A 12,381-nucleotide genomic window follows, 5' to 3' on the forward strand; every position below is an offset into this window, starting at 1 on the left:
ACGCCCAGGATCTAGACAGTGTCCAGCTTTTAACTTGGACACAGCCAGGTCCAACATTCTGTACCAGAGTCCTATTCACTTTATGTATCAAAACTTTACTTGATTCTTATCCTAATTTAGTGTTGATTTTTTATTATTTATTTTCTCAAACTCACTACTTTTTTTTTTATTATATAGCAATTCTTTTATAGTTTAGTTGCATGAATCTAATACAGTTCATGCATTCATACTTGTACATTTATATATTTAATTGATTTTCCTGTAACTGGGTATGTGTAACCTGTTGGAAATAAAGCTTATTATTATTATTAATCATGAGCAAGTCAGCGTCCAAAAACATTCTCAGATAGTCAATGTGTTTTCCATGCCAAATGATGGTGGTCTCATCTGCAAACATAGTTATCTTGATTAAAGAAAAATGTCTCCTCCACATTTACTTGTCTCATATAATCTTGAGCTGTATATCTACTAAAAAAATTCTTGGTGAGTTCAGAAGCAATGTTATGCTTCAGTCAAATCTGAATTATTTAGTTGAATAGCTTTAGACTAGACCCTAGGAATATAAAAAAGAGAGAAAGTATTTGTTCCTGATAAAATGCATTTTGAACTTGACCCAACATAACCTCACAAAAATGTGATAATAGAACATGGTAATTTATGAATAACAGAAGAATTTTTCTTGCCTATCTGAGACTTTTGTACATTGTTTTCGGAAGTTTATGAGGCATATATGGAAGTATCTCAATTAGGTTCATACCTATAGAGACCTAACCTCACTTCTGACTATAAGATTTATATCATGTTTTGCATATTGATTGCTTTGGAAAAATCATAGCTACATATCGAAGATTTGTTTTTTTTGAGTTTTTAATAAATGGTGTTCTGTTGGAAATCATACACTTGTCAAATATTGTATGCAACAGTGAGCAAGAAAATAATAAATAGATCTAAGCAAGTGTTAGGGAACAGTATATGAAAGTTGTTGTAAAATACCCACTGGGACATACAATATTTTTTTAAATTCCAATGTGTTGTTCCTAACTAACCTAAACCTTTTCTAACTATTTTAATTAAAAAACTCTAAAAGTAATGGTTGTTTATTTGACATTTTTTAAGAGGACACAATTATATATCCTGATTTTTCAGCATTTAAGAACTTCAAAGTCATGTTTTATATATTCTTTTATACTTTTAATTGAAGAGCCACTATAAATAAAAAGAGTATCATCAGCATATAACCTTATTTTGCCTTTTAACTTCAGTTTGTAACAGAGTTTATATAGATAAGGAACAGGATTGGACGCAAGATTTAGCTCTGTGGCATTTAAGGTAGAACTACAGGTATTGCTAATAAATTACTTTTGATGTGTTACACAGTCCTGAATCTATGTATGTCAAGAAAATCCATTCTATTAGTTTATGGATCACTAGTTTGACATGGTATTTTGGTTTGGATAGATAGAAATGATAGAGATAGAAATTAAATATAATTCAAACATACATTTTTAAAATTATATATAAAAAAGATAGATGGTACCCAATAGAACTTATTTTTAATGTTAATGTTAGAAATAGTGGTCCATGTATGTATTTACCATTTGTATTTACAAACATGAATATTCACATACTTTCTACACTACTAGGACACATAATTACAGCAAGAGTCCAACATGATGAACAGATTCCACTCCCCCTTAATTAATATTAATTTGAATTTTAAGTACATTAATGATATTGGTTTAACAGCATATAATACAATACCTATAGAAATCAGAGGCTATAAAAACATAAATTAATTTAAAAAGCATGGTAGGCAAATAATTGTTGAAAAATGGAATCAGTTTGAGAAATTATTCTCTTAGTGCATTAATGGTTAAAAATGTTTCTTTTATGTATGTATTAGTATCTTATTTTATTAGTCTTGGTATTGATACTTATTTACAAGTAGATCTGTAAAACAATAAAATTTTCGAAACATTTAGGTGCTTAGTGAGACTCTATCAAATGCTTAGCATATTTTTAAGGAATAATTATTAAACATCTTGTAAATTTTAAAATTGCATAAATAAATATACAATTCTGAGTGCAAACCATAGACACAAGTTTTCTAAAAAAAATACTATGAGCAACACAGTCAAATGCTGTGGTCAGGTCCAGATATGATATGAAGGTCTCCTTATTGACTTCAAAACATAGATGACCAGATGGTTTATTGCCAACACTGTAGACCTATTATGCCAAAAGCCAAATTGCCTCTGAAAGTATCTTGGTCACCATATTATCAGGCACAGGCAATACAAGTTGATGATATTGCCTGTGCCTGATAATAGAGAGATGGTACAACACAAGTTATATTAAATTGATCAGGTATAAATTGCCATGCCAAGGTATATCACTTAATGTTTTGCTCAACATTATGTCATAAATATTATAACCGAACTTAGTAAAAGAAGAGAATACTATGGTGTCTGTTTTGCTTTTGATATACTCTGTGGGTTTATAAAAAGCCCTGAATGTTTGTCTTTATTTGGCCTGATTATGTTTGAGTCCAACTCATCCTCTTCTTCATATACCTAACTGTTGGACCTGTTATTTCTTATTTAGCCCAGTTAACAGAATATGAATGAATTTAAATAAACATTTTAAGTACTTAGATATATTTAACCCTTTGCACTCCATAGGGGAGCTCTCAAGTTTGAAGACAAATTTTAAATGGCTCTGCTTTAGAGCCCTGAAGTGCAAAGGGTGAACATTAGAAGATATAGGTTTAAAACTTTACTCTTACTTATTAACTTATTCGGCAAATCTATTTTGAAAATATTCTGGAAAGTTGTGTTACTAGCAGATTAGACTATTTCATTTAAGCATAGCATTTAAAGGTCTGTCATAACCTTGGCACTAACCTTTAATTTGCTTTCCCTATCATATTTTAAAAAGAACACAAACTCGGTGGCCTTCTGTACATATTATACTGATAAGTATTTGCTTGGAATTTATAATGGGCCATTTAACTATAAGCAGCTGAATTAGCAAATTTTAATCTAGGTTAGGTTATCTAACAACATTAAATTCCCACATAAGAAAAGGCGAAAAAATCTTACCATTTTATGAATAGGGATAGACTTAAGGATAATTGGGATAGGTAAAAAGGATAACTCTCGGGAATATAGGTGGAGCACAGGGATTTAAGTCCACTCTAAATATTGCAACCTAAAGTATATCCAAGTTCCTATGTATACAAAATTTTCTGGCACAATTAAATTATCACTTGGTACTGGTAACTTCAGGCGATAGAGGAATATTCGCAGATTTTTCTAAAATTGAAATAACAGCACTCTCCCTTTATAACTTTGGAACTGTTTCGAATTTTCGGCGTCTCCTTGGTAAAATCAACAAAACACAAAAACAAATGCTGATCTGCCGCCTGGGACCGTTTGTTGCTTGATAGTTTTGACAATTATGACAGTGGACATACAATGTTAGCGCTGTTGCCAAATGCATTAATCAATGTCGCGCATCGGGAAGTGTGACGTCACCATTGTAAAACCCTATTAGGTTAATTTAAAGTACAGATAAGGACTATAGATAATTAAATAAATCACGTATTATATTATAATTATTATTATAGATTACATAGATGCTATTAATTGTTATTTTAAGTGAAATTAGATAATATCTTTAGACTTTGGTTTACTGTGGGGATTAAGAATTGGGAACAATGGAAGATAAAATTGATAGTGATACACACATCACCAATCATTTGTAAGCACTAATTTGAATATTTGCCTCGTGAATTGCCAGTCTTGATTTGGCATTTTTTATCTTTTATTTTAATAAGGGACCCAACTCTCATTCTGTTTACCAATCACAGCCCGGTGCTATGCCGATTATAATTCCGTTCATAAAACTAAGGTTAAGTTTTCTGGCCCAAGTTCAAATGTAGGAAGGCTTGTGCACAGCACATCAAACCCCCCTTATATTTGCAAACGTTTTCAGTGCGAAAGCAAGGTTTTATAGTTTTACGTGAAGTATAACTTGATATTTTCTCAAAAATCCTAAACCAACTAGTCTTATCAATTTTTTATTTAAGAAGAGACATTATTGAACCAAATTTTCAGCCTACACCGGAATATTGGCAATGCCGCGGTACAGTATGCTGTTCACAAACTTGCCTTCAAATACTAATTTTGATTTTAGTGGTTGTAAACAAACAAAATAATAGGGAAAATAGTGTAATAAATCATGTTTTATAGAAAGAAATAATGGATCTTTCAAATAAATTTAGGAAATGTCTTTTATTAGTATTGTTCTAGTGTTGGCTATTAAGTATCACTAAAATCTTTGGAGGCCTGACAAGCTCTGCAAGATCTCATCACAAGGTTTAACTGTGACTCAAATGAGGACTAAAAACTTTTTAATTGCCTCTGTAATTGTTACTGTAAGTCTAGCTTTCTTCATTTTTGGACATCACAAGCCTGAAACTATACAGAATATTGTATCAAGCACAAATGAGCAGATACAGAATTTTAAAGTAAGTCCCGACAAAGTATTCTAATGTATAGGGTATTATATTTTATGTTAGTTATGTTTCTTTTACATAATATTTTATAACACACACTATTAATACTACTATCATAAGATAAGATTTATTATACTAATAAGATTAGATTTGTGAAAAAAACCAACATTTTATTAAAAAGTGGAATGACACTGGTAATCGTAAATAATTTACTCAAAGGGTCTGAACCAAATGCTAGTGTAACTAAGTCGCTGTTAGCTGGTTGACAGTATATAGATATTAGTTTAAATGGATATTTTGGTAGTCTAGGTTAAAGTATTATTAATGAAATAAATACGGTAATTTAAGAATGAGTTGAATATTGGAATGAGCAAATTAACTTTGAAGAAATTCAAATCAATAACAGTATGTACCTAAGTAGTGCTGACGAGAAAGTGCATTATATAGATCAGGTTCTAAAACTTCAATGCAAAATTATAGACCAATTACAGTAATAAGCAATTTTTCCAAAATAATTGAAAAGATAATAAAAAAGAAAATGTTATCATGTATAGACAAATATTTAAAAATTGATAAATGTCAATATGGATGTAGTGAAAACAGTAATACAAGCTAATAGTGCTCCGATGGACCTTATTAGTAAACAGAATATCCACTGACCTTGATAATAAGAAAATTGTAATTGGAGTATATGTCAATTTGGAAAAGGCCTTTGACATGGTCAATTAAAGGTTGATGTAATAAGGCAAAGGTAAAAAAAATTGGTTTTAGCGGTCTTTAGTCTTAACTTAGTAAAGATAACAAATAGGGGAAGTCTTTATCTCCAAGAAAAATGCATGTGGGACACTTAGGTAAATGTATTATGCATTTCGGCTGTGTAAACAGCCATCATCAGATACAGAACATTACAAAAAACATATTTTTTGGTGAACGTATATGTTTTTTGTAATGTTCTGTATCTGATGATGGCTGTTTACACAGCCGAAATGCATAATACATTTACCTAAGTGTCCCACATGCATTTTTCTTGGAGATAAAGACTTCCCCTATTTGTTATCTTTATATACGCATTCTCCTACAAAATATGGACTTCTATTCAACTATTAACTTAGTAAGGTCATATTTATCCAACAGAATGTTAAATTTATTGAAATGTCAAGATTGTGGTGTCCCGCAGGAGTCAGTGCTTGGTCCATTGTTATATTGAATATATGTGCTTTGCCTAGACTCTCTGTATATAAGCTTTCAACAGAAAAGAAACAACACATTTAATAATTACAATGCTTACTTTGTAGCACATCTTTGATACTTGATTCCGATATGGGGTTCCTGTGATGTGACAGAATTTTAAAGAGTTCAGGTACTTCAAAACAAAGTATTGAAAGTCATTTAAGTATGATCGGTTAACACCCACAGAAATCTTGTATAGGAGTTAGGTGATGCAATTAGATCAATAAGGAATTTCAAACAATGCAATATATAACAAACAAAGATCAAACTGTGTAATTCAACATACAGAAAATATTCATAATAGTTATATGTGGGTGCCATAACAGTATTTATTAGGAATTTAGCAGAACTAATAAAGGACTTGTTCAGTAAAGGATTTCTTTTTTGTATTAATAAATTGAGCTAGTAATAAAATTAAAAAATTGTACTTTCAATACAAATTAACACTTAGGATTTAATTAAACTTTGAATCAAATTTTCTGACTTGTCAGTTCAGTGTAATTAGATAAAAAGACTTGATAAGTAACATTGTTTCAACTGGAATCCAATGACAAATTACTGATGACCCAGTAAATACAATTTATTCATGGATAATAATGCAACTGTCAGTATTCTTGGATTGTTATTTAACAATCATGATTAAATATCCATTAGCATTATTCTAAAAATATCCATTATTGTGATATTCCCCTGTAAAGTAACCAAATGTATTTTCTTGTAATAGAGGAGTTTTTTTTAATTTAGCTAATTTGTTCCTGAATGCTTCTATATAAATAATAATATTTATTCTGTTATTATTTAGGATAATTTGAGAGATGCTGAATCAAAAACATTGGTTACTGACCAGAAACTTCTAGACGTTTTAGGATTTTCTGAAGAAGATCCGAGATTGTACCCTAAAGATGTTTGGAAGAACACTTCTATGCCTGTAATAGTGACATATGTACTAGAAGGACAAGAGAGTCAAGCTGTTGGCCTTGTATCCAATGTACCAAGGGTTCTTCATAATAACACTATTTTAGTGTATAATTTGGGACTTAGTGATGGTGGGTTAAAGACGGTGGGTGAAAATAAACATTTTACATATAGTAATAATTAGAAACATTTTTTGTTCAGAATAAAATCTTGATAAATAACAACTAAATTAATAAACACTAATGCCTACTTATACCACATTTAAGTAAAGAAAAATTATTAAATATTCTAATATTTTATTTTTATATTTTAGTTACAGAACTATTGTAACAGTTCCCGATGTCAAGTAATCACTGTAGATCTTTATGACTTCCCTTCTCATGTGCAGGATGAAGTTTTACATGCTTACAGGCCAATAGTAATACAGGTAAAAATAATTAAAAAAAAATAAATTGGTGTCATAGTTAGTACATTGATTTTTCCCCCATTCGAGAAAGGAATTGTCTTTCAACTACCAACAAACTAACATGTTTAATTCTAGGATGCTTTAAGTAGAACTGGAGCAATCCTGTTCATGGAATGCAGCTACAGAATTTTGCCCAATGTTACGCATAAAATGATCATGGATCTGTTTGAAAATCGAGCTCTTCCACAGGGATTCTTAACATTTCCCCTTAAAACGAAAAACCCAGTGACAAGCTTAACTCACAAGAAGATGTTTGAATATTTTCGAACGGACGCTGAAAACTTTCAGTTTTTGCAAATGGTAAGGATATATTTTGGAATTGGTTGATTAAGGTTTCAGAAAACATTCGAAATTCATGTTGTAAACAGTCATTTATTAATGCCTTAGTCATTCTTATTACAAACTTTATACAGTACATAAATATTCACTTTTCCTATTTACATAATAAAGGATTTCCCATTTAACCCTTCTGAAGCCCGCCCCCTGAAATGCAAGTTATCTAAATTGATTGGTGCACGCACAAAAACCATTAAAATCTAATGTTTTACTTGCGGATATTGCGGCGACTAATAACCTGCTGTCCTCTATCATTCGGCTTAAGAATTTTTAATAGGCATCGGAAAATCTACATATTTGACGAAAACATGGAAGATTTCCTTATCGGCTCAGCCAGGTTATAAGTTTCTAAATGCATAATTGATATTTAGGGGTTTTTTAGCTTAAGATATAAATAAGCGTTTATCAATTTGCGTTTATACATCTGCTAAATAAATTACTTTACTATGCCTCACCTCTTTTCTTATTTTTAGGTTAGTGCCGACGTGCTTTTTATTATAAATATTAAAGAAATCCATCAAGAAATAATGCTTCCTTGGGTCCAATGTGCTTTGACGCAGGATTGCATATTTCCTATCGGAGCACAATCGGCTGGGTGCAAGTTTGACAAGAAACCCTCTTATAGGTAAGTATCATTGACATGAAGGCAATTTTAACATGTCAACGAGATATTTGCAATTAAAATTTGGAGTTTAGATCTTATATGCATGAAACATTAAAAGGATCTAATACCAAACGACTAAATAATTTTTTTTGCGGTGTTTTAATAGTTTGACAGTTTTTATCGAAAATGCGTCAGTTATATAATGATTTCATTTTATTTAACACTTAAGCGATTTATTTTATACTTGTTAATTAATAGGGATAAAATTGTTGCGATGTTGCCATCTCACTCCATTAGTTTGCGATCTATTTAAAAAAACCACACATATTCTTTCTTACCATACTCATAAAGCTGTTATCACATTGTTTAATAAATACTGCTCATATAATGTTTGTTGATTTTATGTGTCAATAATGTATAATCTCTTAAGGCAATTCATTGTATATTCTACGATCATCGTACATTGATATACCTACTTGAAGTTAAAATTTTTATTACTAAATGGTAGTGGTATTTGCTGATCAAGTCTATGGATTTTGAGTCATGGTTATAACTAGAAAGGGTCTCATTTTATACAGTGTTTTTTTGAACACAATATATAGTTGCTTATACAAGGTAGCTCAAAAAAACAATTATATAAGATATACTGAAGGTTGGAAAATTTCAATTAAAAATTCTATTTGATACTAAAAACTATATTTTGAAGACATCCTAGAGTTTAAACATGTTTTACTATTAATTTTACATTAGCTGTATTTTCTATAATAACCTTTTTTTAGATATTCTGGGTGCCATTACTATGATGCCTCAGCTTTAAATATAGTACTTGGATTAAAATACAGGTTCATAAGCAACAAGTACTCCTTTCGAAAACCAGTAAGATACTTTACGGAGGTGCCTCTGCACAAAGCCAATTTCATTTTAAAGATGTTGGATCAGAACACCACTACCGACGGCCATCTGCAACTCGTAACTTAAGCTTACTTTTATAGATTCTTACCAAAAAACGTGTGATATTTAGAATAAGTTTCCAAAATTCTTTTTTTAATCTGATTTTGCTTGACCGTATTATAAACAGAAGCCTATGAGTCGCTTCTAATTCAAGTAATAATTTACAATGAGGTGCTTTACCTTTCTGAGGTGTAATATTTATTTTGAAAACAACCACTCTATAGATGTATTTATAATTTCTGTAAAATAGATTGTATTGTGTGTATATATATGTATTTAAACAAGAAAGTGTTTTTTAATGCCCTAATACCCCTATGCATAAACCGAGCATAAGTGGTTCCTAAGTACGACTTTTTATTTGCGTTTAATCAAACAAATGGAGTGTGAGGAAACACTTTAGTTGGCCTCTCGCTTGTATTTATTTGCGTTTATTAGTTATGCTAGTTTGATTCAGGCCAATAAATTAAAGATCTCTTAGACAATTATAATTTATGTTTTATAAACTATGAGGTCATCATTAGGAACCTAAAAATAGATTAGAAATCTCCGAAAATAAATTAAATAGGGAATAAATAAATTGAATCTTCTGAATCCCGAGATAATGTTTACGGAACATTTCTTATATATATAAACTTTTCAACTTTGCAGATTGCAACATCACCATTTTTCTACTCTTTTTTTTGGCGCATAACTCAGGAACTAACCGTTTAAAGTATTTTCGTGTTTTTTATACATTAATATAAAGGAATTCCTGGGGATGGATTTGAGGACAAAAACTTGTGGATTTGGTTGGGGCATTTACAAAGAATAGTGGAATTTTTGGGGATGGATTTCAGAACACGTGGTCTTGAGATAAGGATTTAATTAACTTAAGAACGTTTAGTTTGCGGATAATTTTAACGGTCAAATGACAATGAATGTTGCAGGTTTATTTAAATTAATTACTGCTATTTTCCAGAAAGTTCGTCAAGTTTTACGTAATTATTTCGAAAATCTCTTGCACCCCTTAAATCACCTTGAAATGTAATTTTCCTTAAGGGATCATCCATAAGGGGTGAGAGGGTTCAGAAAATGTCACGACGTGACGCACAAACCGTAAGGAGACTCTTCAATTAAAAAAACGCAATTCAATATCAGAACATTTCACTGTTTTATTTCAGTTTCTTTCAATTTATTATCAGATATTTCTCCGCTACACAATTAGGAAGATATTTTAATATCACAAAGAGGGTGGTGTGACATAATTAAGTACTTTAAAATTTTACCTTCTTCTTATTGCATATATCCTTAGACAATATATTGGTATTGGGACATTAACATTATATACAGTCTAAGATTAATTTAAAATGTATGCGGTAGATTTGTTAGAAAACTTTTTGAGCAAATTTAATTATTTTGAAATGGTTAATCGCATTAACTTGAAATCTTGTTGCTATGTATATTTTAATACGGTCTTTAAAAATGCGCAATAAAAAATAGCACTAAATAATATAAAAAATAATTAAACTTGCATCGACGCGCTTTTCTATTGAGGTTTTAATAAAACTCATTTCTGACATTTTAAAATACTGCTCTTGGACTATAAAGAAAATCTACTTGAGTTTTAAACACCACAGTATATAAGTGATCCCAAAGAAGAAAATCAAGGGATGTTAGATCTGGTGATCTTGACGGCTATAACGTTTGAATATTATCCCACATCAAGAAAATAGTGAGGTGACGCTCCATGTTAAATATTCAGTTAGGTTCCTATTTCTATTAGTATAGTACAGTGATTTTCTATTTCTTTAACTATTAGAGGAGGAATGGCGTCGATCATTTCCAAAAGCATATTTCGTTTTTAAGGTTACCATTATTAAATAAAGGCTCAATAATAGTATCATTGCTTAAAAACATGCGGGTTTAATAGTGTTAGTGTAGTAGTATAGTAGTGGTGTTGGTCATAACTCGTTGGGAATAATTCTAGACTTTCTGTCATTTTGTATTTATATTTGCATCTTGTACAGATAAAAATGATTTAAGTACCTTATAAACAAAACAAATTCATGAGAAATTTGTGTGAAAGCCCTAGCAAAATGTACTCATACTTTTATTATCGATCAACGACTTCTAAGTCTCGCAAAGGAAATTATCCGTCGTGACAAATTTTTAATCAAATTCGTCTACACTTTAAATAATAGTCATAAAAAAATAGGGTTGGCATGTAAGAAAATAAACGAGTACGTCGTATTTGAGACAACCTATATAAATTTATTTCACATTAAAATAAAGGCGATTGAAAATACTTTCCGAGCATATTTCCAAAAAAAAAGAGCACCTTTAATTTAGTCAATTTATCCAAAGTTAGAGACTCGCACTGAATATATTTTACTTATTATCTTTTAAATTTTTTGAATGCTTGCAAACATTTCGGAACATTCATAGAATGAATGTCAAGTGCTACGTGAATATTCTACACCACCCATTTCATTGTTATCATCCCCTAAATCGCTTTGAAAGGTCACTTTCTTAAGTAATTATACAGTGCTTTTCTTTAATGTCCCCCCTCTTTATTTTTTGAACGAATCAATTATAAAAGGATCAAAATACTGAAACTTAAGGTAATGCAATTGACGAATGAATACTATGTTTTAAAGCAAAATTGACACATGAAAATTTCAAGATGACCGCTGGGCGCCATCTTAGAAAAAAAAATTAAATGGAAAGGGTGGTCTTGTAACACATCATTTTGAAGCTCCTGATAAGTATTTTATAACCCTAGAATATAAATTCAATATCTTTACCTGCTACAAAATGGTGGTACATTTAATAATTACCTGAAAACATTAACATTTAACTTGATATATCGAATAAATACATTGACAAGATGCTAGAAATGGTTGCCTTGAACTTCTTGACACAAGAACAGTTGGTCCGAAATTTCACCCCGAATATTTTCAAATACACTAACATCGGTTTTTGTACAAATATTCGTTATTGTCTGTCGTAAATCCAATACTAAAGCAGGTTCAGTTTCGTACAACTTTTGCTTCAAATAGCCCCATCAAAAAAAGTCTAGACGTGTCAAATCTGGCGAGCGAGCCGGCCATTGCACAGGTCTTCGACGGCCAATCCAACGACCGGGGAAGTTGTTATCTAAATGTTCCAAACTTGTCTGGAGTAGTGTGGTGAAGCTCCATCTTGCTGGAATACAATATCCATATCGAATTCATTAGGATTCGTTTCGACAAATTCGATGATTTAGAGGGTCAATAGTATTTTCCAGCATATCTAAATACAGTTCCCCTATTAAATTTTGTTCGATCAATAGAGGCCTCACAATATTTCCCAATATCGCTGCCTAAAGGTTTATTTTTTCTA

General features: G+C 30.8%; 2 protein-coding genes across 11 annotated transcripts in view; one reads left to right on the top strand and one right to left on the bottom strand.

Annotated features, from left to right (window-relative positions):
- LOC126749239 (uncharacterized) overlaps nucleotides 1–12,381 on the bottom strand; it is an 89,190-nt gene that overhangs the window by 22,355 nt on the left and 54,454 nt on the right. For 8 of the 10 annotated variants that reach the window (XM_050458938.1, XM_050458942.1, XM_050458939.1 and 5 more), the window contains exon 1: nucleotides 3,102–3,437. The exons of 1 other annotated variant lie outside the window; for it this stretch is intronic. The gene's annotated coding sequence lies outside the window, so the exon portion shown is untranslated. Of the gene's footprint in view, nucleotides 1–3,101; nucleotides 3,439–12,381 lie in introns of those variants that run through there. One more of the 10 variants, XM_050458937.1, reaches the window with a different exon arrangement.
- LOC126749241 (uncharacterized) lies at nucleotides 3,796–9,309 on the top strand. Its single transcript, XM_050458944.1, has 6 exons — nucleotides 3,796–4,531; nucleotides 6,552–6,809; nucleotides 6,978–7,091; nucleotides 7,206–7,430; nucleotides 7,940–8,091; nucleotides 8,850–9,309. The coding sequence occupies exons 1-6, from the start codon at nucleotides 4,397–4,399 to the stop codon at nucleotides 9,046–9,048; spliced, it is 1,083 nt and encodes a 360-aa protein (XP_050314901.1). The 5' UTR covers nucleotides 3,796–4,396; the 3' UTR covers nucleotides 9,049–9,309.

Source organism: Anthonomus grandis, chromosome 22 (assembly GCF_022605725.1).
Source record: "Anthonomus grandis grandis chromosome 22, icAntGran1.3, whole genome shotgun sequence".
Lineage (NCBI taxonomy): Eukaryota > Metazoa > Arthropoda > Insecta > Coleoptera > Curculionidae > Anthonomus > Anthonomus grandis.

What these genes read in the sequence shown, in the direction of transcription:
- LOC126749241 (XM_050458944.1), top strand. Translation starts at nt 4,397, where the DNA reads ATGAGGACTAAAAACTTTTTAATTGCCTCTGTAATTGTTACTGTAAGT. An exon ending in ACAGGCCAATAGTAATACAG is followed by an intron (nt 7,092 to 7,205) that starts GTAAAAATAATT and finishes GTTTAATTCTAG; the next exon opens with GATGCTTTAAGTAGAACTGG. An exon ending in GACAAGAAACCCTCTTATAG is followed by an intron (nt 8,092 to 8,849) that starts GTAAGTATCATT and finishes ACCTTTTTTTAG; the next exon opens with ATATTCTGGGTGCCATTACT.